The sequence below is a fragment of the Zonotrichia albicollis genome, chromosome 3 (assembly GCF_047830755.1).
Source record: "Zonotrichia albicollis isolate bZonAlb1 chromosome 3, bZonAlb1.hap1, whole genome shotgun sequence".
In the NCBI taxonomy this organism is placed as follows: Eukaryota; Metazoa; Chordata; class Aves; order Passeriformes; family Passerellidae; genus Zonotrichia; species Zonotrichia albicollis.
The window spans coordinates 65,007,144-65,032,276 of record NC_133821.1 but is presented as its reverse complement, the minus strand read 5'-3'; the positions used below and the strand labels follow the sequence as shown (position 1 = coordinate 65,032,276).

Below are 25,133 nucleotides of genomic sequence, written 5' to 3'. Positions count from 1 at the left end.
TTACACTTTTTGAAGTTAAGCACGACAGTAGTAGATTCCTTGGGTTTGATTGTTCCTGTAGGGATGCTCAATTTAACTCCTTTATGGTCACGGATGCACAGTGGTTCTGCAGCTGCAGGATGCAGTAGTAGATGATTCTTGCTGCTGTGGACTGAGCCAAAGGCAGTGGCTCCTCATGCAGGCTCCTTAACCAGCAGTTCCATGGAACAACCTTTGAGAATTATCTGATACTTTGGTCTCAGCTTTGTAGTCTGCTTACTCAGTCTGTCTGGGGGGAGTTGAAGTCTCCCCCTAATCAATCTTGCGGCGTGCCTTTTGCTGATCTTGCTAGCGTGCTGCTGTCAGCGTTGTTGTAGTCCAGCCATGCATGGTGGTTCTTTATCTGACCAAGCTCCAGACCTCTGCTGCGTGGTGAGGTGGAGTTTTATTTTGATTAGTTTTTAAATGCTGTGTATCATACAATGTTACTTTGTTATTAGCTGTCTTCTCCCTGAATTTGTATCCTAGGATGATGCTTACTAGTCATCCCACAATTTTTTTCCTTTCTGCCAAATTTCTTAAATGACTATTAGTAGTGCTTTGTTTGCAATTGATCCAGTCCACCCCTCTTTGTGTAGAAGTGCATGTATTGTTAGAATTTTTTATTGCCACTCTACCTACTCTGCAGTCACTGCATGTCCATTTTTCATTCTTTGATTCTTCTCAGCATCTTCATTTGATGTCCCAGAATTTCCATGTCTTCATTTGACATAGCAATGCCACGCTTTTTAACCATGTGTTCTTCTAATCCCCTCTTCATTTTAAAATTTCATTTTCTTGTGCTTTATGTACCAGTGACCTGGCTTCTGTGTTCAGGTGAACTCCAGCTCTCCTATGCAAGTATCTTTATTCAAGAAATATTCTGGTTGCTCTTACATCTGATATTTTGCTTTGTTACCATCTGGTTAACTGGACACTCTTTATTTTTTCTTTTTTTCTAACAGCCCATATTTTGCTGTCTGGTTATCTGTCCTTCCCGGTGTAACTGGAAGCCAGATGCACCACAGCATAGGTTTCTCCTCAGCATTTCATAGGAACCAGTCCAGGCTCTGTGACCTTTGCAGATGATGGGCAAATCACCATGTGGTCCTCTGTCAGATCCCAGACTCCAGCTGTCTGTTTGCCTGATGATATTCCAACACACCCTTTTTAGTTTGCATTATAAAGGCCTCATTTATGCATCATCGGGGAGAGGGTGTTTGTCAGAAAGGGCTGCTTTGGTCACAGAAACATTCAACTGCCTGTGAAATGATGGGGGAAAAAATGGATGTGAAGGCAAAGAGAGCAAGTGCAGGAATGGGGTTATAGTGCTGACCTTAGGAGTAACCAAGAGGTAGGACTGTCAGCTTCTGGCAGAAGTAATAGGAGCAGATCAAGTTGTGATAATAAAAACAACCTAAGCAGGTGTTTAAATTTATGGTGGTATTATTATTATTATTATTATTATTACTATTATTATTACTACTACTACTACATATACTATACATATACAAATACTGTTGAATGAATGTAGTGAATTAACTTTAGGTAGAACAGGTATGTGTTTGCTTGTTGAATAAACAGATTTATCATTGTATCAGAAACTCAGCGGGAACAGTTCAGAGATCAAAGCATTTTGGATGTGCTCAGGTATTTGAAACACTTGCTTGGGGCAAGGATGTGCAGGACCAACTCCATTCTAGAATGGAAAAGTCATGTGCTGCATCTGAAATGATATTAAATTCCAGACTTTGGGGAAAAGCATGGGTACCTAAAATCAAGACAATCTGGGCACAATATCAGGAGTCCATTGAAAGTGTGCTCTTTCAAATACCTCGAGAAAATGTCAGTGTCTATTGAGACAAGGCGTACAGACTAAATCAATGCAGAAAATTTCTCTGACACTGTAATTGACTTGGTTTTGGTTCTAACATTCTCAGTGTGTGCATGTTCTCAGTACACGATACATGTTCCAACTGGTGTGTAACACTTACTTTGTTTTGTTGTTACTTTTTAAAAAAGTAACAACAAAGTGTATCTTAGTAGGGGGGAGAAGACTAAGAGGGATTGAATTTGACAAAACCAAAATCCTGCCAAACCCCAAGACTTTTGTGTAAAGCTTAAATACAAACAATAAAAACCTGAGGATTGTGGGCAAAATATAAAGTTTAAATTAGCACCTGATTGCTAAAGAAAAAAAAAAAAGACAAAAGGCATTTCTCTTTCAATGTCAGTTTAAGAGTTGTGCCTTTTTTCCACAATTCAGCTTTTGGGTCAGCGCATCAGAATGATTCCTGTGTTGATTTGCCTCACTAGTGTTCCCAAGGAGAGCAAATATTTCAAATAACTGGTTCTGTGCTTTAAGGGTGGGCATTACAGAAGTGTGGCATTTTCATCAGAAGCTCTTCCAGGAAAGAGTAATTATGCAGAGCATGGAGCTTACTTCTCCTGCTAAGGCAAGAGGATCTAAGGGCTGCCATTAGCTGCTGAGGGAAGGGGTCAGAGCGCTGGGCCAGGTGTGCAGCCGGGGATGTCACTTCTGCTGAGGTTGCCACGGGTGGGGCATAGCTTGGTTTCACGTCCTTCTGCTTCCACTCATGTGTTTGCTTTCCTTGGCTCTTCCAACAGATCCCACCTCAGTATGGTCAGCAAGGTGTGAGTGGCTACTGCCAGCAGGGCCAGCAGCCGTACTACAACCAGCAGCCGCAGCACCTGCCGCCCCAGGCACAGTACCTGTCGCAGGCCCAGCAGAGGTACCAGGCTCAGCAGGTAAGCGCTGCCCTCCCTGCTGACAGAGACCCTGGGGCTGGAAGGGTAAAAGGAACCCCTGTGCAATGAACAAAACCCATCCCTCACCTTTCTGAGCGAGCAGTGCTCATTAAATAACAATAATTAAGTAGTAAATTGAGCAAAATGAAATAAACGTGGAATCAGACCACGTCTTTCTGAATGGTCTTCAGGATGTATGCCCAAATACATCTGCACACATTTTCAGACTTTATTTCGTACTACCTTTTTAGGGTAAAGCCAGTGTATATGTCCCAGCATCTGTGCTTTTAAAAACAAGTAACAATTTCTTGATGAGATGTCAGTGGATGCTGGAGCTTTTCTTTGCCTTTGTTTTGTTGTTTCCTCACAAGACAGACATTGTTGAGAATTCCTGCATCTAGTGTGGTCACTGCTATTTTGGGTTTTTTGTGGAGGAGTTCAAGGCATTTTGGAGTTGCTTTGTCAAGGGAGCTTCTTAAAAGACATTTTAAATGGATATTGCAACTATTAATTTGAATGTTGTCAGTTTGCACATCAGTTTGCAAACCACATAATCTGTTATCCATTGCTGCTTTTGAATTTTGAAGGCTCTTTATATTAAGCATTAAAATTAATTTCAAGTGATTCTGTTTTTAACCAAGATCAGTAGTGATAATGTATGGGTCTGGTTCCCAGAGCTGGAGAAACTCTTGGATTTTAGATACTGAACAAAATGGATGTGCATAGCTGATGCAGCTGAACATGCAGGCTCAGTTCTGTCTGCAGTCTCAGCTCTGTTAATCATGGAGAGGTGATCTGGAAATGGAAGGATGAAACTAAAGCATACTCACCATCCTGGGAAATCTAACAAAAGTGAGTTGCTCAAGACTGGATATTAGTGGAAGCATCAGCACTTGCTGCAAATCACTGGGGAATTCTGTCAGGCATGGTTGATTAACATTTTGCGATTGTGGTGCAATGTAGAAATCTTAGCCTGAAATAAAAATAGTGCGTAAAATAAACTAACAAAAGATGCTGGAAGTGGCAATGATACTGGAGACTCCCCTCCTTTGACTTTAAAATAAAGCTATGATAATTTCACTGTGTAATTACATGTTAATTTTTCTTCATCTGCATTTTAAAATTCCATTGAGAATTAACTTTTTTCATTAAAATGCTGGATGGTTTATGAAATAGAATTCTTAATTGTATCTATGATATTCTTGTAAATGTCACCACATTCTGTCTTTTGGATTATATGTAACTGCAACTTTAAAGATTGCAGTTGTGTCTTTAAATTTAATTTTCTTCCTTTTTTACTTAGCCATTAAATGCTTGATTTCTCTATGACTTGAAAATACTGTTCATAAGCATCTTGGTGAAGTCTCAGCAGATAAAGACCTAGTAATACGGCCTATAAGATAGAAGAAACACAGCTGCTCTAATGTCTACATATCACAGTGTATGAAATTGAAATGGGTGTTTTGCTGCCTTGGACACCTTGTCATGTTTTAAATATACTGTCAGTTTAATGGATTGAATATTTTGGTTTAAAAAATACACAAAACATTGCAACTTTATAGGCCTTAGGAGTAACAAGGTACTGATTTATCTGTTGATAGGTGTTCCAATTACATCATTTGCTATCATAGCTGGGAAGGAGAAGGTTTGTGCAGTGAAGTGAGAGGGATCATAGAAGGATGAAAGTAAAATTAGAGTAAAGCTTTCCATGTATTTTGAATTTCTGAGAACTAGGATGAAGAGAAAGACAGAGGCAGATTCACAGGCAAAAGATACCAGCCTTGATGTAGCCAAATTCCCCTTTTGAGGATTTGAAGTGACACTGAAGGACAGTCAAAATCCAGGCTCCAAGGCTGATACAAGCATCTTAGGAAGGTCAGTAGGCATTTTTTTGCCTCAGCCTGCAAGATGAGATGATGCATTAGGGCCTCACCAATACAGCCCTGCAGCTGGTAGTCCTTTCTGTGAGAATTTTACCTGAATTCTTGATGGTTTATGAATGACTCTTCTTCGGTAGTGGTCAGCCTCTTAAGGTTTGAACTCTGATCTCAGGTTCTGAAATATATGATAATTTCACTGTGTAGTTGGAGTATTTGTGTGTAGATGGTACTATTTTGTATAAATAATGAGTAGTCCTAAAACACCTTGGGGCTTGCTTCTTTCCCGTTCTCCAGATTGGGTCCATGGCTGCTCTTCCCCCTTTCTCAAGAAGAATGAGCAGGTGAACACTTCTTGTCATGTTTCTCTGTAAAACCTCACCACTGTGTGCTTTCCCTTTCTTTGAGAACTGCTCATCTAGAAAACAATTCCTAACACAAGAAATTGAAATCTATATTTCTGACACTGCAGCAGAAGTGTTCTTTCTCTACTGGTAATGCATAGTAGAATTACCATCAAGTGGTAACCAATGTGGAATACAAAAATTAATACTAAACAAAAACCATAAAAAGTTGGGAACATATGTCAAATTCTGCTGCTGACAAAAAAATTACAAACTGTGCTTACTTAAGCAAACATGTCTCTGCTTATATGAGACTGATTACTTTTGAAAAATAAAGAATTATAATTTATTTGATTAAAGTTTTAGCAAGAGAAATAGGAGTAGGTACTTGTTTAGTTTTAGGAGAGGTACCAGTTTGGGGAGTGTGAATGAGATCAGAGCCAAACTTACCTCAGGGGCACAATGGAAGGACAAGAAGCAATAGGGGCACACTAAGAAGAGGGATGTTGCAACTCTGTAAAAGAAAGAAAGAAAGAAACAAACTCAAAAACTATAAACCCCACAAAATTCCAGAGAGACTGCAATCTCCATCATTGGAGAAATTCAACTAGACAAAGCCCCCAAGCACCCTGTTCTTGCTAGGCTTGCTTTGAGCTGGGGGTTTGCCTATAGGATCTCTCTCTGAAGGTCTCTATATGTGATTGTGTTGCTGTGATTTAAAACTGGCTTTACATTTTCTAAACACAATTTTAAAATAAACTACAGAATCATATATTACCTGTTGCACCAGTTGGTGTATCTTTCTTATTTCTGCTCCTAAAAATATCAGTACATCCTGTTTATATAATCCTGTCAATTAGAAAGATGAGGTAGTTTCAGTCATACAATCTGTCATCCTTTCTGTCTGTCATCCTTAGTTTTGTTCTTTCTTTTCAGCTTGCAAATTAATTTCCTTTGTGTTCTCTATATTGTTCATTAACCTTTTTTTGTCTTTCTATATTGATTTTGTGATGTGAGTGTGATTAAATTGGTTTTACTTCAGGAGGGAGAAGAGAAATGCTAGACTGGGGAAAGAGGGTGTCTCTAATTTGCCTTCTTTTCCTGTCTGTATTTTCTTTATTTCCCTTGTAGATTTATGTCAAGCTACTTGTTTTGGAGATTATAAAGCTGAAAACAGTGTTTATTCTGTCTGGATGATGGACTTTTTCTTTCCACCAGCTTCCTTTTATGTAAAACCTCATAGTGTGATGATCTGGGTATTCTGTTATAGGGAGAAAACTGATGTGAAATTTCTTGCGGATGATGTTTTATTTTTGCTCTTTTAGACACATTGTGAGCAAGCTCCTGAGGTCAGGTATAGCTCTGTGTTGTGCCTTAGAATTGGTGCTCTTCTTCATTTCTCACATATTGTGGAAGTGTGAAGCCATTGCTGTTTTTCTTTGACTCACTTGAATTCAATATGCAATCTTGTCTTATAAAAGTAAACAGATAAAGCAATTTCTGGGACTGTTCCAGTGACTTGTGACTTTCATTCTTCTAATAAGCATAGATGGGAAGGAGGAGAATGGGATTTATTTGAATGTTTGAACTGTTAAGTTGTTTAGATCTTTGTTAAATTGATTGCATGGTAGGCAGAAAGAGAGTTTCATAAGAGGTGATTTGATAGTAAAACTGGCACAGTTTACTATAGAACCATATTGTAAGCCAGCATCAGTCATCCCCTCTTCATATCAGGAGCCTGCTGTGTAGAAACCATTAAAGGAAGAGCTTTGTTTTAAGCAAATTTATTGCAGTAGCAGATTCATTGATCATTAGATATTGCCAGTAGATGTAGATACTGCCTTGGTTTTTTGGTTGGTTTTTTTTTTTTTTCTTTAACTTCTTTTTACCTTTACTGCTCTTCAAAAGAAAAAAGAGGAAGAAAGATGTGCTGCACTACTATAGTGTTGCCCTTGGCAGGGCTTTTCATCTTGAAATGGCATATAAATGAATAAATGCTTCGCTTGTTTTTGCGGTTTTAAATCTTTTGCCATAAGTAGAAGTGATATTTTGTTCAAGAATGTCATGTAATTGCAAACTTAAACTGTCATCATTAAACATTATTTTGTTAAGATAGTGTGATGTATATTTTTGGTTATTATGCTTTCCAACTGGCTTGTAAACAGCCATGTTTATATATTTCCTTGCTTTATGTAGCATGTGTTCATATGTATCGAGATAGAATTGTGCCTTTAAGCTTTATTGTGTTATTTTATGAATTGGGACTGTATCAGTTTTTGACAGATGAAATGGATCTGCAAAATACTTATGGTCTCACTCTTAGTTAAACAAAAATAGTGATTTTATTCTACACCTACTGCTGAATGAAGTAATCTTTTGTTTTACACCTTCCTGGAAGCTCTCTGCTTGCAAGTTTCCGGAATAGAATGCTGATCCCTTTTCATACATACGGGTATAAGATTAAATGTGAAAAAAGTGTAGCAGGTCCCTGAGGTGGGGCATGCATATGCCCTTTTCTGGGGCATTGGTTGTTCTGGTTAACTGTGTGCACAAAGAGTTTGTGTGTGTTTGTACATCATTTGTTGTGGTTACTATGGGTTTTTCTAAGTAGTTCAGGCTCACTCTTTAGTCTGCTTTTACTTAAAAGGAGAAAATGTTTATAAACAAGCAAACAAACAGCACTCTCTCACTGTCTCACAGGTTTTATTTAAGTGTTCTAAAAGAAGGCCAAAACCTTGTTTACCCCCCAGAATAATATACCTTACCTACTGATCTTGGCGAGATTTTTTCCCAACGCAGCCTGTAGAGGACAAATAAAGAGCAAGACTGACTGTGGGGATTTTTCCTGAGACTCAGCCAGGAAAGAAAATGCAGTTTGGGCCAGTAAGAATTTGTGAATTGTTTTAGTAGTCCCAAGTAGAAAGACATCTGAAGCAGGAGGCAGTGTACATGAGAAGGTGGGAAGCATCTCTGGTGACACCTTGGTGTCAGTCTCTCCAGGCAGAGGGTTGGAGACCACTGATGCTTCCATAAGGAACTTCTCTATGTTTCCTTGAACTGGGATCAGTGGTTGGAATTAGTCTCAGTTTTAAGCCTGAGATGATGATGAGAAAGTTCTTCCACAGACATCTGTTTCTAGTATTGAGTCAGTGTAAGGTAGTACAGATAAAACATTTCCTGATTTGAAACAGTCTTTGAAAATGTGAACAAAATGTGAAACTAATTAATCTGTTTTCATGTCCAATCTGTATGACTGTCATGAAAACAGAACAAATTGTATTGTGGCAAAATGCACCAAATTATTAAAGTGATTTTGGTACAATGAAGATGAAGTATTGTTTTTAAATTCAATGTGAGCTGCTAAAGTTCTTTAAACAGTATAATAAGCAACATGTTAATTAATGTTGTCAAGCTGTTTTGGGGTGTAACACTGTACAAAAATAGTATTGTAATAATAGGAATAACTGTTGTACATGCAAATATCAAATTCACTAGTAAGTAATACAGACAGTCCTCAGTGAGTCCAAATTGGTATACCTCAATGCAATTACTCCTTGTAGTAAAATCTTCACTCTTAAGCGATTAAAATTTTGCACAGAATTAGCAGTCAACTGTACAGTAGTTTAGTGTCACATCCTTCAGACTTAAATTTAAATTTATTTAAGGACTGCCATACAGCTGCACATGTCTTAAAAGTCATAATAAAAATAATTTGTCCTTCTGTCCTTTTTAAACCTTGCTGTCTGTAATCATTCTGCCGCTAGTTGAATGGTTGCATTAATATTTGTTGGGTTATGAACCGCAGGAAATCTGGGAAAGAACAAGCTTGTATGTTAATCTGACATTTGCTGCCAGGCATATAGGAAAGTATTCTTCGTGGAAGTTGGCTATTACAGTTATACTCATAATCAAATTTAATGTTTAGAAGAGAGAGTTACCTGCTGTCAGCAGCAGTGGCTGACACCACTGCTTGTTGTGTACCATAAATCCTTCTTGGCTTTTTTCATCTCAACAACAGAGATGCCTAGTGCTCCGTGTACATTCACTCCGTTCTGAAATGCTGGACTTGTTTTTAGCCTTGGAGCAGTTATATTCTCTCCAGAGTGAAGAGATACCATGGCGAAGTAATTCCTGTAAAACATTTAGTCCCAGGCTCATGACACTAAGAACTCATACAGAACTTATACATATATATGTATAAATATAGACTTTGCCAGCCATTTCAGCCTCCCTTATGGGGGAAGCTGAGATGAGAGACAAGGAACACCAATAGTACTTCTTTGTATGAAGGTATCAGTTTTGGTACACTGAACTTCCCGTTGCCAATGTGCTTCAGAGAGGTCAGATAGATACCAAAAGGCAGAGTGCAGTATTGGCTTCTTGCATCTGGAGTAAAGCTTGACTGGCCTTGGGGAGAGCAGGGAAGGGGAGCAGGCTTTCAGCAAATGGCTTCCAAACTCACACACCACAACTTCTTCTAGTCAAGCCACCAGTGACCAGCACCTGCCCAGCACTGAAGTGATTAAAGAACTGTTGAAATACTTAGAAACTGTATTGAACTTGTGCATTAAACTGATTTATCCTTTTTGAGCCTTTCTTAAGCGCATGATATTTTCAGGAAGGACAAGAGGGGTTTGAACCCTTGTAGGTTCAATGAGTACTTAACAGATTGAAATCTTGGCCAGTTAGATCTCTGCTTTTGTAAAGTCTTATTTCATAATCATGATGCTGCTCTGATAGCAAATAAGTGTTCAGCATAAGGCTGTTTTTCTGGTGGAGGGTACTTAGCTCAGCTCAGGAGTTCAGTGAAACTGACTCCTGTGCTGTGTCTTCTCCCAGCAGTGGGAATGGCTGATTATTGTCCATTTGGGGACTGATCTGTTTGCTCATCATTGCTTATATCATTCCACGAAATGTGTCAAACCTCTGTAATTTTTTCCTTAGTATTTCTCTCTGTATTTATAAGATTATAAAGTGCTGCCTTGTCTGACTTGGAGAATAATCTTCCAGAGCTAAGTAGCTAGAAGGAATAGAGTCAGGCAGAAGAAGAAAGTAGGATTGTCTGTAAACTCACACCTGAGCACAAACACAAAATTGAGGGCATAGCACCAAGCAGCAGTCACAGCAGCGCAGGCTTGTTTTTGCTGAAGGCTTATTGACCAAAGCCAAAAATCTGCATTCAGATTTAGGGAAGACTTTTTTGGCCCTGTTATTTTAAAGAGAGTGTTTACAGAGATTGTGATCAATTTATGCAAATAAAAATCCAAATCCAGTCTGTTAGGCCTGAAGCTGTTAAAGGTAGCATGTATAACTGCTCCTTACACACACTGTCTTTGTAGTAACTTGGATTTGTTAAGTGGTACTACTGGGAAAGGAGAAGTACTTTATCTTGCAAAGTGGTACTACTGTTCACGTATAAAATGTAGCAAGCTTGTTTATACTTCTGTTTTATAATCTTCCAAAGGACTGTCAGTGAAAGAATTTGTTTGCCTCTGAGTTGTCTCAACAACTGAATAGCACCTTCAGTTTCAAGTTCCCTCATTGTAGTTAAACATTTTCTCAGTGTGTATGTTCTTTTGCTGTCTTCATCTCTTAATGGTTTTCTGCTGAAAGCAGGCTTTTCCATTTGAAGGAGGAATTCTGAAGGTCAGCTTTCTTTTCCTGAGAAACCAGCAAGTGCACCTCTTCAGGCATCTGCTGCTGATGGGGGTTTGGTGATACCTGGCAGGATAGTCAGAGGAGATAGGTCAGCGCGCGTTGCAAACCTGTTTGGCAGGAATGTTCATGTTCACCTGTGTCCTGCTGGTTTTTAATTTTTATTCCTGTGTTTTTGTATCATTCTGACCCTGGCAGATACTGCAGCTTTTGTGCTTGAAAGTTATGCAATACTGAAAGGCCTGAGTCTTGATTTTTTTCGTGTTCTAAAATGAAGTTAGTATACAATATCATAAAGAAGCTCTGGCAATAAAAGCCTCCCTTCAGATAAATTGAAAAGAGAGAAAACTTCATCTCCTAGGAAAAGGGAAGTCCTGTTTTGCTGCTTTAATTTTAAGTGGTCAGTTACTTATGTGCAAGTTTGTCGATTTAGTGAGCAGTGTCCTATGTTCATAACAAAAATCTTCACAAAGTATTCTACTGCAAAAAGCAGGAGTGCTGAATCATTTGTTCTAACTAAAAACTTCAGTATTTATAAGTAAATAATCTTAAAAGGAAACGGTTTTCAGCTCAACTACAAAAACTATGTAAAATCTAGCATGGATTTAATATGCTATGCTTAGAGAAAGGTCCTTTTAATGAGTTTAGAAACACAGTAAGATGCACGTGTCCAAATGTATTTCTTAAAGTTCTCAAATCAGTGGTTTGGCTTTGATCCACAAAGTATTGTTGTTATGATGATGATGTTATTTAAAGTTTCTGAGTTCTGATTTCTCCCAGTATTTAAATCACAGAAGGTTAATTAAAGCAGTTCTTTATTTTGCAATTGCTTTGGAATATTAACCTCACAAAGCCTGCATTAAATCAACGAAGTGACAGAATTGCATTTGCTTTATAAAATAACTCTACAAGAGCAGAGAAAAGCCATCTATAGTTCAGTGCCATTAATTGCTTGGCATTTAGATATTAGCATAGGAGTCAATTAATTAACTTGATAGTAAAACTACTGGAATGCAGGCTGATAAAAACTATTTTGTTATAGGAGATTAGTGATCATAACTATTGTTGCTACCCTTACCACTCTTCTTACTACTCAAGGAGGGTTTTCTTTTAATGTTATTCTGAGAGCTAAATTAATATCCCAGAAAAAATTTTATCCATATAGCAGTAAGTTAAACAGAATTTATCAGAGTTTATCAGAAGATACCTGATTGTGTAATTGTCATTTATTTTATGACCCACTAATCTGATGGCTGTTCATTGACAAAAGTTATGTAGGCAAATATTTTAGAATATAAAGGCACAAATACTGTTCTAAGAAAAATTCTAAAATGTAAATAGAATAGCATTCTGAATTAAGTGCTCATGTTGTAAAGTCTAAAAACTACTAATAAATCTAAGTGGTTGGGGTATTTTTTTACTGTTTGTTCTGTTTGGTTGGTTGGTTTGGTTTTTTAGTTCTGTATGAGCAGTATATATTCCAAATTTCAGTGGTCTTGTAAATTGCACCTCATGGCCAGTTGCAATACAGCAATATTCTCTTATGGCCTTTAAATTAATACACATTATTTTCTTCAGAGGTAGGGAAAATAAGTTTGTTAATATTCGTGGCATAAAATCTAGCACTGTATTTTGTTGGCTGCATGCATTTTCTTTAATAATTGAAGCTGTTCAGTATACATATATTTAGTTTTATTTTCTGTATTTTGCATTGGGATTTTGTTGTTGAGACAATGAATTATCTGAATATTGACCAGCATACGTTTCATAAGCATTCATTATCCTTTCCAGTACGGTAGTAGGATTTCAAATAGATTTTGGAGCATGCAGCTGAATTGTTACAGAGTGTTTTAGTTGTTGCAATCAGATATGTACAACAAAGAATGAAATAGAAAATCAAAATAAATAAGGTACCATTTAAAAAACAAGTTTACCTTTACATGTTGACAAAACTACTTGGTGTTTATGTTGTGGAAGATAGGAGAACAACTGTTGGTCTTGGTGAGCTGTCCCTCAATAAATCAAGCTCTGGAAGAACACAGCCTCTCTCTTTGTATCTTTCTCATGTTTATCCCTGGCTGCCAAGAAGCTGTCTTCCACATGCATGTTTGTAGGTAGAAAGCTAAATAACCAGCTATAACCAGTCTGGGATTTGGGTCTCTGCCTATGGAATTCATGAAGATTGTTCTCCTTCACTCTCACAAAAAATAGAGGATCATTGTTGCTTTATTACCTAGTAATCCTTTACCAACTTTTAATGAACATCACTGTTTTGTCATTTCTATATTAAAGAGTAGTCAGTGGTCTGGTTTTAGAGTTTTAAGTTTTCACCACTTCTTTCATTTGTCCACCACCCTCTTAGACCCTCCTCCTGCCAGTCCCAGCAGCAGCCCAGCTGGGAATATTTTCTTTTGAGAAATTGTGGTTGCGGTGATGGTGGTGAAGACTTTTCTATCTCAAAAGAATAAAGAAATAGTTTACTGCTGTTGGTTTGAACTGTTGTATTGTGCAGTCCATTGAATTTCTTCTACTGGTGGGTGCTTTGTTTTGGAAATTTCAGTTCTTTTTCCTTGGACTAAGATATTGCTTTGTGTGGTGGGCTGGATTTAAAGATTTTTGTACAGATACTGTGTGTCTTCACAGACTGCAGAGAAAGGGAGGATGGTAATGCAGCTAATTTTGTGCTTCCAGTAGCCAGTCCTAAATGTAACACTCCAGTGCTTTCACTTACTGAAAGCCAAAGTTAACCAAAACAGTAGAGACCAGTTGAGAATACCTTCTTTACCAAGTTTATTTCAGACTTTTTTTGCATCTGAGCTTCAGTTCCTTCTCCTACGATTGTACTGTTGATAAAATAGTAGGTAAATCTCCTTTCAGTTTTTATTTAAGGGCTGTCTGTGGTGGAGTATTAGAGCGTAAGTCAGCAGGTGTCACTGGACTGTGATATAAATTGTCCCTTATACAATATAGCTTTATATATGAGGGACAGGGGCTAGGAAGCAAACCTCTCCATTCTGATTTTTTAAAAAATGTAACCTTAGTGATATTTTGCAGCCCTTCCTCTTCAATTTGCAGGGTTTCATGAGCCTTTGGATGAAGTCCTGGCTTCTACCTCAAAGCACAGACACAGACATGCCCCTAAGAAAACACTGAAGTAATGTTTCCCAGTCTTGAGTGAGGAAGTCTCATCCTTGGGTACCTAGCTCGATTAGCCTAGAGGTAGCAGCTGCTCTCGGTGCAGCTTTTCTCTTTATTCTGTAAGCTGGCTTCAGGCTTTGAGCTCTGCTGTAAGCTGCGGGCAGTGCTCTGACCTCATTTCTGCCAGCGAGCCGTATGCTTGGGAGAGCTTCCTCGGCAGCAGCAGGCAGGCTGGGGCAGGCTGCTGCCCTCTGGGGCACAGAGCCCCCCAGCCCTCTGCTTCTGCAGCAGCTGAGTTGGAAGAAATGGCAGGTTTGAAATCCTGCCCCTCTCCCACCTTTTGCTGGGTTCAGCTGTTCCTTTGGGGTGCAGAGCTGTTTCTCAGCCCTGCTTCACGTCTCGGGTCTGCTGAAGCTATTCTGGAGTTTTAGGAAGGACTAGTGTGGCAGGGCAGGATGCTGGATGGCACAAAATCTGTAAGTCATCACATTAACATAGTAGTCTGTCCCAAGTGACTGTAAAGAATAGGACATGCAAAACCAGCCAGGCCTCTTTTTAAAACAACTTTTTTGTTCTGTTTTGTTTTAAATATAGCTTTGTCAGTGAAAAAATGGCAGGGAGAGGAAGGAGGGGGTGTAGAAAATGAAAGCGTGGTTGGACTGTCAAGCCTTGTGTGTTTTTTAGGAAAAGTCCAAAAAGCTCTGTAAACATGGGAAAATGCATGGAAATAAAATGATCATTTTTTACCCCTCATTTCCAAGTTACATTTCTCAGTTTACTTCTTTTGACTCTCTCTCATCTTTTTAAAAATAAACTGGAACTTTAGATCTGTAGAACAAAATCCTACCTTTTTTGCCTGTAAATGAAGAGCTGACAACTGTTTATCAGGTTGTGCGGTGTGCAACAGTCACATTTTAATACAAACATCAAACTGGCCTATTTTTCTTGTGGCATGTTACAAGTATGAGAGAGGAAAACGAGAAGAAATGTCTTGTTTCTGATTAAATTCACTATTGATATGCTCTGTGATCCATGGAATGCAATGGTGGCGAAAGAGAAAAGCAAGATAAGGGTTTCTGAGAATGATTTCATCTTGGAGCTCTTCCTGCATCACTTGCCTAATGTGGCTCCTGGAGGCCATATAGCAAGACACATGTGAAAATGGACTAGAGCTTTGAGGAAGAAAGACCCTTCTGGCTTGTTGATATACTGAGGTTACCTAATATATGACTAGAAGCTGTGTTGTCCAAACAAAAAATCTTCCTGTAAGATGTGGAGAGGTTTTTTTCACCCTGTCTGTGCTTAAAATGTTTTCAGTGTATTCTACAGCAAAAAGCCTTTGATAGGTAGTCTGACTTGCTAAAAACTTCTGGAGAATTCTGATGAGCTGACCCTCCATAATATATTTGCTTACCTAAGTATCTTTTGCATCAACTGCTGCATGGTGTATTTTTTTTCTTCCCTCTGCAGTGTCTTATGACTTAACTTAGATGTCATTTCATGATAACTGGGATCATGAAGGGAGAAAATTATGTTACGATTGTAAATATTTTTTTTAAGCAGCCTAACAAAGGATGTCTAGGATATAGCAAGTTTTAGAAAGAAACTCAGATATCTTAGAAGGGACAGTATTAATAACATTGAAGGTGATGAGGTGTCTTACGGACAATGACTGGTCAGCACTTGAGGCATGCAAACTGGCACGTTTCCCAAATATCTCCATGTACATGGTAGGATTTTTCTCTTACAGATGAGTTATGATTTCTGGATTAGTCTCTCCTCTTCAGAAAGGAAGGTGCTATTTTGCTTTGGCAATTTTCTGAAGTTGTTGATTCCCTTTAGTATCGGTAAAGATGTTGAAGACTGAGGTTAACTTGGTGAGGCAGAGTATCATCTTTGTTTCTGAGGACATGTTACAACCCTGGCTTGACTGTGGGCAAATGATAACAACCTGAAAGTTTCTGCTTTTTGGTCTCACTGATGCAGCAGTCAGCAAAAGTGTCAGTGTGTTGCAGGACATGCCAAGCTCCTGGTTGCCTTTCTTCAGGACCGCTGCTTTCCTTGTCTCCATTCAGCTTTCCGTGGTGGTGGGAGAGGGTTGGCTTGAAGTGATTTACGTATTCTGGTTGTGAACAGGGTTTATTCAGTTCATCACGTAAACACAGACTCGTGTGTTTAAGAGGATTACCAGACTGCATTGGTAATCCACCTCCGGTGGTTAGCACGCTCTTCTTTTTTGTTGGTGTAATAGGTGCTAGGACCAAACTTTTTTTTTTCAGCAATCACCTGTTCCTCCTGTGCAGCAAGAGACTTGCTTGCTGGTTTGTGCACAGTGCTCTCCAGCTGCAAGATAGCAATTTTCTTCAAGGCTTTGTAGGCTTCTGTTTCATTTTTTCCTTCCCCATTTCTGATTCATTAAATTCAAGATATGTATGTATGTATTTCTTCTTGACCCAAGAACTTCTGCAAGAGTTCATATACATCCTGCAGGACTTTTGCAGACCATCTGGCCAGGATTCAAGCAAAGCTCTCTGCCCTTTTGTCCTTAGTGGATCCTTCCCCACAGGGCTGCTTGCATGAGACTCACTGTTGCCTGTGCCCTTGGGCATAACATTTTTTCTGAGTGCAGCCTTACCTACAATATTCCTCTAGCAGGTTGGCTGGCCTTTGTTGTCAGTTTTGTGCTACCAGAGAATATACAGCTTGGGAGGTTACATGTTAGGTATTAGGGTTGGGCTGGAAGTTGGCGGTTTAGGGATATGTCACCATTCTGGTAAGTAATTTTTTCTTTATTGTAGTCTGTTAGTGCAAAAGGTAGAAATAGGGGAGATGTGTTGATACATACTTGTCTGCACAGAATGAACAGATGCTTGGCTGACTGGTAACAAGGCATATCTTTCTAGCATAGCCCCTAACATATCACTTGGCTTCTTTCTGTTCAGTGGTATTCCTTCAGAGATGAGTAAAATGCTCTTGTACTGTAGGGCTGTCCACTTCTCTTGGCTGCTCTACTGGGTTCTGATTTCCATTCTCAAGTGGTCTGAGGAAAAAAAAAAAAAGAATTAACATTTGTTTTCGGTTTTGCTTGTTGTCACATTGCTATAGAATTTGCTGCTCTCAGACTTGAAGTGTTCTTAAGTTTAACCCACTGAATCAAGAACATGGGCTATAATACTTTTTAATGAGTTTTTTTCAGATTGAATTCTAGCATATTATTTTAAATAAATTATCTTCTTTCTGTTTAACCGTCATGGTACTTATCTTCCTGGGTGGTCATGTTATCCCTCTGAAACTCACTGCAGTAGAAGTGAATGAAACCTGAATGACATTTCTCACCCAACCCTCCTTTAAATGTGGTTTTCCCGCAAACATTAATATTTTCACTGAGCTTTCATTTTCCATTAAAAATAATTTAAACTATTTAATAATTAGATCTAATCTTCTTCGGCAAAACTTAAAACAAATGTGCATTGCATCTACATGGTATCAATCATTTTGGTGCTGTATTCATTCAGATTTGCAGAGAACTCATCCATGTGGACAGGCTTGCTTGTCTTAGGCTACATCCAGCTAGAGAATGAAAGCATGACACTGATTACCACTGCACATGGTGAGGGGAAAAAGGGAAAAAACTGTCTGGCAGTGGCCTGCTCCAAAGTGGTTGCAGTGTAATTGACTCCTGCAAGTGTGAAGCCAGGCTCATGGCTGGCTGCTGCCAAAGAAGGGAAGTTTCCTTCCTCTCTTGCTCACTCAACCCTTTGCAAGGCCAGCTCAGCTCAGTGAGCCATGATAAAGCTGAAGGGGAAGGGGTTACTTACCTGGCAAGTTTTAAGTTGCACCGTCTAACAAAGTGATCTAATAAAGACCACTAGTACAAACTAAGGGATGTGTGTCCAGCTGCAAGACTTGTGGGAGGCAGGAACAAGGAGCCTTTGACTTTATTGCAGGCCAGTGTGTAGGCTCACTCTGTCACTTTAAACGTCTGTGGTAGTGAAATCCCACACCAGAATTAGAGACTTGGAAAGTCTATAAGATGAATACAGTAACAGAGAACAAGAGGGATGAAAATATCCCATTTCCTCCCTTACTCCTTAGACTACACAAATCTTGAGCTCCATATTCCTCAATTTGCAGAAAAAGCTGAAAGTGTATGTAAATAGGAGATGAATAACTAGTCCAGGCTCTGTGAATTATAAGCAGTTGATTGTTGTTATTATCGCTTCCCAAATATAATAATTGTTTATGGATCTATTTCTGAACAGCTTACCCAATATATAGGCATTAGACTCTGTCTAGTCCTTTTTTTGTCTACCTATTTTAATCATAAATGTGTTTTTAAAAGTCTAAAAAAGCCTAAACCTCAGCTATTTTGAGTATATGTTTATGACTTGCTGATTATTTGTCCTTGTGCTTTTCTAAAATCTGATGGGGGAAACCCTGACTTTAGTTATTTTACAACTTTGTTGACAGTTTGTGCTGTAACAGCTATGATATGATTGGGTTTGTGCCAAGTTGGGAAGTTCTGAGTGGAAACTTGTAGCCTTCTGTTTATAAAAGCCTGGGTTTCTGTCTCACACACATGCTCATCTATGGGAGAAGGATTTTCTGTGATTCATAAAAAGTCATAAGCTTTATTTTGAAAGCTGATGTCAATGATGGATGAAATACTGGGAGTCAAACAAAAAAAAAAAGTCAGGAATCCCAGGAGAAGACTGAGCCCCAGTATCAATGGGGAATTCCTCAGCCATGACTGTAGCACAACACGTGGTAACATGTTTCTCTTCCCCTTATGTTCCCTCTCTTCAGTGCCCGATAAATCCATTCCTAGATGCTAGGAAGAAAAATGACCTTTCAAAGCTGTGAGAATTGCCAATTCCATGCATTTCCTCCGTGACAGACAATTTACTCTAATACTTCTGTCCCTATTTCTTATTTATCTCTCAAAATCTGTTGTCGCTATTCTGTAATATGCTGTATGTTAACAAAAATTTCCAAATGCAGAACTGAAGACAGGCAGTAGGGATTTTCTCTCTTCTGTTTTTCAGTGAAAATGATACTAAGCACTACTTTGGTTATGAAGCCAACCTCTTAGTGAAATGTGCTATTATTTAATCATTATGTTTAGGATATAAATGGACTGTTTTTATTGGACAATACATGTGTATAAACAGATAAAATTATACACACAGTCCCATGCATATTTCATCTGGGAGATTCCCAAGCCTGCAGCTTACTGAGAGCAAACTGATCCTTTATTTCTCAAGAGCTGCTCTCCAAGTTTCTAGTGATTTGAGTATCTACATAGCTTTACAGAGAATGTAAGAAAGAGTTTGTAATCTCAGTCCCATTTGGAGTGCACAGGTGCCTGCATCATTAACAAACACAAATGTCTGTGTGTTTGCAAACCTCACCTACAACTCAGCAAATGGATTTGACTTTTCTACAGACAGAAGGGAAAGCTCTATGAAAACAGTGCATTTAAAAAGACAAAGGGTGTTGTGTCTGGGATTTTTATTGTGCTCTTCAGTGTGTGGAAAGACATTTCATACATAGTCTTCAAATACCCAGGTAAAAGTAAATTCCATTTAACCTGCAGTATTTCTCATGAGAAAGCATGCTGTCTCTTCTCTCTCCTGCTCTGGTCTCCCTGGAAATTTCAGTAGGAAGCAAGGTTAAAATCTTGCAAACATGTGGGAAAACCCATGCTTGGTACTTTCTTAAGGAAGTAATGCCTCTTGATTTTTCAAAATATTAAAAACATGTTTTGCTTCCCAGCAAAATCCTGTAGTGTCTGTTTGGAAAAAGGAACAATTGTGTTTCTACAATGAGGTCTCCTAAACTGAATATCCCATTTATCCTTTTTCACCACTCTTGGTATAGCTGTGTGGTTTTTGTTGTTGTTGTTTTGACAAGTGGTTTTTATTTGGTATAATTTTTAAGAATTAGGAAGAACAGCATCGGATGCTGAATTGGAAGTTGAAATCTGGGGTTGCCAGGTTTTTTGGGAATGCCTGTGTAGTGACAGCCCCAGCGTGCGTGAGTGTGGTGTGTGTGTGTGTGTGTGTGTGTGCATGCGCGTTTTTAAATAAAAAGGAAAGCAGAGGTTTGCTCATTTGTTTGCCTATTGTGAAGCTGTCCTGCACCTTTCTACTCCTTTGTACTGGGGTGAAGGCTGCTGAATGGAGGCCTTGTGCCATTTGTTGATTTTAAACCTCACTGTTAATCCACAGGAACCTGCTGGTGTGCGCAGCAGGAGAGCTGTGTGACAAGTGGAAATCTGGGCGGGAGGGAGTGCGGGGGGTCACAGGGGATAATAATCATTCAGCCATCAGCCTTTGTCACCCTTAAGCCTAATTGTTACCCTCTGCTGGTAACCACATTGAAGTGCTGGCCTTTTAAGCGTTTCTTGATTTTACTTGGCACAGGCTTAGGGATAGGGTCATTTATTGCTGGGTTTATATCGTATCAGGTTTGCTGGGGTTTGTTTAATTAGCCCCATTGAATTTTCTGCATCCCTTAAAATAATCTGTGAGAGTCCAAATGGGTGGAAGGGGCAGAATGAAAATGGTACAGTTGTTAACAAATTTCTCTCTGTCAGAATCTGGGCTAAAACCAGAGACAGAAAGCTTTCCTGCTCTGCCAGCCAGCTGCCTTCTGGAGTCTGTGCAGGAGCTGCAGCCGCGGCTGTGGGCACTGGGCTGCCCGGCAGCCCTGCACAGGCAGCAGCAGGGTGGGGTGGGGTGGGGCAGAGGGCAGCATGCCCCGTCCTTCTGTGCCGTGCAGCTTCTGCCTGCTTCAGGTATGCCGCCAAATCCAAAGCCTTAGGGTGCCTGAAGCAAACTGAACTGGTAGTAAGCTAGGGAAGGGGAGATGAGAGTTAAATCATTTAAAAACAAAGAAAAAGGTGAGATATCTTTTCTAGCAGGAACTGGTTCTTCAACTTTCCCTGCCAGTTACACATGCTGAAGTCAGTATTGAGCTTTCTGTTGTTTTCCCTAAAGAAGCTGGTGTAGGGGCTGCTATAGAACCTAAAATGAAGCCTGAATTGAAGGCTTTGCAATGGGCAAGTATCTCTCTGTGTGATCTGAGCTTGTGCTGGGGGGTGGAAGATGGGCTGCAGGACAGGAGGTTGTTTCATTGCTCGTCCCACCCCTGCATGGGTGGGGGCCATTAACTACGACTACTGATGGTGCTGGGCCATTAGCTACAACTGGTTGGGCCTGTGCAGGGAGGAAAATCCCCAGGTTACTGGTACAAGCTTTGGAGCTATGCTTGATCAAATTCATGTGCCCTCTAACCTTCAAACAAAATGTGCCTCCAGCAGATGCAGTGACTGTGCTGTGTGCTGTGACCTGATGGCCAGGGTTTGAAATTTGCGCCAGTAGTACTGATATTAAATCCAGGCTTGATACAGGAGTCTGATTACACAGCGTGATTGCAATCCTATTTTCAAGCCCAGTCTTCCACCTGGCTCAGTACTTTATCAAAATGCTTGAGAATAGGTCTTAGAGTAGTAGGATGAATGTTTATGCTTGCCACTGACTATTTTACAGTAAAATGGGGTTGTTTAAGTGGTTTGGTTTAGTGTGTTTTCCCATGTGCCAGTGGTATGATTCCCTGCTGGTTGTTGGCATTTATCTCAGTTCCCTGGTTTTCTTTACAAACAGCACATATCACAGAGGTACCTGTGTGGACTTGATACTTGTATCAGAAAGGTTTAACAAGTAAAAACTTCAGATCAAAAAAAACCATCAGCACTCAGCTCTTTTATTTTCACCCTTCCATGATGCAGATTTAATTATAATTACTGAGTCAGGTTAATAATTCTTTTACAACTGTTGTTGCAGGACATGTCTCAGGAAGGCTATGGAACCAGATCTCAACCCCCTATGGCCCCAGGAAAGCCTAACCATGAAGACTTGAATCTAATCCAGCAAGAAAGACCATCGAGCTTACCAGTAAGAAAATAATGTTTGTTTCAGTATTTTAAAATTGAAAGCACTTTATATACCAGTTTATTGCATCTGGGATGAGCAGATGAGAAGTAGTGAAAGAAGAAAGACTAAATAAGGTTGATGAAAAATTGTCTTTAAAAATATGGGAACAGATAGCTTGTATGTGAGTGGACTCGGCTTAGGCTTCTTTTGGTTCAGAACAGCACTATTTATGCACATTCATGTTCTGTGCTTCTGCACATGTGTATTTGCATAGAGGAAATGGATTGATTTTTTAACTTTAGGAATTCCATTCTTGCACAAACCAATCTGGTGAGGAGGAGGCTTTTTTTCTGTGTCCTTTTTCAAATGTTTTCAGTAGATTCTGGTTTAGAATACTGTTACCAAGAGCTGTCTGTTCCAAACCGCGATAATCAGTAATGAGTTTGACATGTTAATTCTGGTAATATCTATTACTACACAAGTGTAGAAGCAAGAATGGCAGCAGTACTTGGGCTAGGTTGATTTTTGATCAGGAAATTATTTTGGACCGATATTTATCAGCTTTTCTGAGCTCTACACATTCCGCTGTGGGGGGAAACAGCACAAATGAATATATGTTGTGAAGACATTGCAGCTGCTTGCATTTTTGAAGGTCTTGTAATGGACAAAGTACTTAGCCTTGTCTCTGTGTGCTCCTTGTGGTTTGGGGATTTTCTTGTTTGTTGGTATAAACCAGCATGAATTTAAACCAACTTGAATATGTTCAGCTTAAATGATGAAAACTTTATATAAACTATGTGACCTCTGGCTTGGAATAATGTATCAGAAACATGTAAGATGTTTCCCACGGTTCACTGGGTATTTATTCATTTGCAGTTGGCAGAGAGATCTCTCTGAAAAGTTTACTGTATCAAGATATCACATTTTTTGTGAAATCTGGTAGTATGATGTATATATTACCTCTGGCACATGGCACAATTGTAAATCCCTAAAAATAGGGCAATAAACACCTTCATAGCATTTTAAAGTTACATCTTTGGCACCTAGGAGAGTATATGTGTTACAAATTCTTTACATGATATTTGAAACATGCAACTCTCAGGAAAAGCAATGGAAACTGGTATGAGAAAATATATCCATTTGCTTTGAACCTAGTACTAATTTGACAGTTTTCAGGACCTTTTTAAAACAGACTGGTTTATCTGAACAGTTCTCAAAAATGGATGTTGGCAGTCAGCTTAAAAAATAGTAGCTCCTGTGGACATTGAACTGTTTTGGCAATAACCACCTAGTTTAAAAAGCAGAGATACTAAAAAGGACTTTTTATCTCCCAGTTTTTCATGGACAGTGTTTATTAGGGTAGAGAGAAATAAAGTTATTTATCAGCTAATGTTCTACTAATTTGCCTGGTTTTTTTTCTTAAAGAATTGTCCTACTTTTAATACTTGCTCTGTCCTATCTCCAGCATCATGATATTTAAGCAGAGTATTGGGTATTATCTGTGTCCCAGAGTGTTTGGTATATTTAGTAGCTCATAATTATTCTAGGTATGAGTAAGCTGGTTGTATTAACAGTGAATGTTAACCATTTTGGCCACAGAGCTGAAACTCTGAGTTGGTCCCGAATGCTGTTATTGAGACTCCTAATTACTGAAAAGCTTTGATGCATAACCTGAGAACACTTCATACACTCAAAAAAACCCGCTGTTTTCGTGTGAAGGGGAATAGAGGATACTGTAATTCTGTATTTTAGTGTTGGTGTGGGGTTTTTGTTTGTTTTGTTTTTCAAATTTAAAAACAACTTCAACTCTTTGTATGCAGCACCAGGGGGGTTTTTTTGATGATCCGTACATTAAAAGCTTTAATATAACTCTATTTGGGGTAATGGTTTGAACATGGTAGTTTTTCCCTGAAGCAGGAGAGTTCTTTATTCTGTTTTAGACTGCTTATGAAAACCCTTGATCACTGTTCCTTGTTCAGTATTCCTATTTTGGTATACTCAATATGGCTTCTTAAACTTGTTTTTGGGTAATGTGGTTCTTTAGGGTAGTAGTCAGTAAGTTATCTGTACAGTGAAGCTTGAAATTATAGCAGTGGTGTTAGGCTTTTAATAAAATTTAGTTATGTCTTGTTTCATGGTATTCTGGTATTTATACAATTTGCCCGTTATCTTTTTATTTCTTAAGGGCATTGTGTAAAATCACAGCAGCTATATAGCAAGCTTATACAAGTGTCAAAAAACTACAAAAGAGATGTAATACTAAATGGTGAATGGCTTTCTCTGATGTGGCTTTAAAAAAAGAATTTCTCTTTGATGGATTCGAAGAGGAGCTGGCCACTTTCTGCAGCACTGAATGCTGGCTTGTGTCACCCTTTGGGGGAGTTTTTTCAGCATGTTTGTGTCACGGTAAGCGCAGCTAAACAGCTCAATAGTTGTTCCGTTTCCTTCACACATTGTATATAAAAGTCCTGGCATGAATGTTCCCATAAAGTTCAAAGCAGACAAATTTGTAATGTGGGTTGGTAACAAATGGCTACAAACAAAATATGGCTTTATTAGCTACTTCTAATGGCCTGTCAGATTCTATACAATGCTTGCTTTCCTTCTCCTAACTGCTCTGATATCTGGAGCGTTTGACCTGTGGGTCTCTGACCATGTGGAGTCACTGAGAGCCCAAATGAAAAGTTGCACAGAATAGTGCTCCAAGCACTTTTGTTGGGGTCACAATTAGAAGGAAATCTCAAGCCTTTGAGAAAACATGGGAGTTAGGTACTCTGTGAAGGAAAGGAAGTCATAAACAGAAACTGTTCCCTATTAGAGTGGAAGAATAAAGGGGGAGAGACCTGAATGAAATTGTCTGGAGAACAACTACTACAGAACATATTTATCAAGACTTAAGGGATAATAGCAAAATACACATTTTTTCTATTGTGAGAAAACTGGAGCAGACTTGCAGGAAAAAGCTTCCAAAGGATGCATCTGCTGATTTGTTGTTGCAGTAAAGGAGCTTGTGTCAGCAATAGGCTGTGTGTGTATGAAGACTAATCCTTTATTTTGTCTTTAATAAGTGCATTTATAAATGTTCACATTGGATTGTTTTGCTAGAATAAGGAGCAGAAAACATTAATTAATATATTTTTTTAATTAGCATGAGTATTAAAATAATTTCAGGTAGCTGCTACTGTTTTTGCTGTTACTTTGTTTAAATAAGGCCCTTTTGTGCCCAGTGTCAGGTGTGCTTTTTTGAACTATGAGGTCAAATGGCCCAAGGTTGCCAAGCTTTTAAAAGACAGGTTTCTGCTAAGGCTTTTTTTTTTTTTTTTGCAACATACAGGTAAAAGCTCTGTGGCATCTTGAGCTGTTGTAAGCCAGGGCAGCTGCAGTCCTGCTCAGTG

The 25,133-nt window shown here is 39.0% G+C and overlaps 1 protein-coding gene across 7 annotated transcripts in view; it reads left to right on the top strand.

Annotated features, from left to right (window-relative positions):
* The window catches only part of ARID1B (AT-rich interaction domain 1B), a 324,330-nt gene that overhangs the window by 78,109 nt on the left and 221,088 nt on the right, over positions 1 to 25,133 (top strand). For all 7 annotated transcript variants that reach the window (XM_074537691.1, XM_074537692.1, XM_074537687.1 and 4 more), the window contains 2 exons: positions 2,647 to 2,787; positions 21,649 to 21,759. In XM_074537691.1, the coding sequence (XP_074393792.1) occupies positions 2,647 to 2,787; positions 21,649 to 21,759 (252 nt within the window). The remainder of the gene's footprint in view (positions 1 to 2,646; positions 2,788 to 21,648; positions 21,760 to 25,133) is intronic.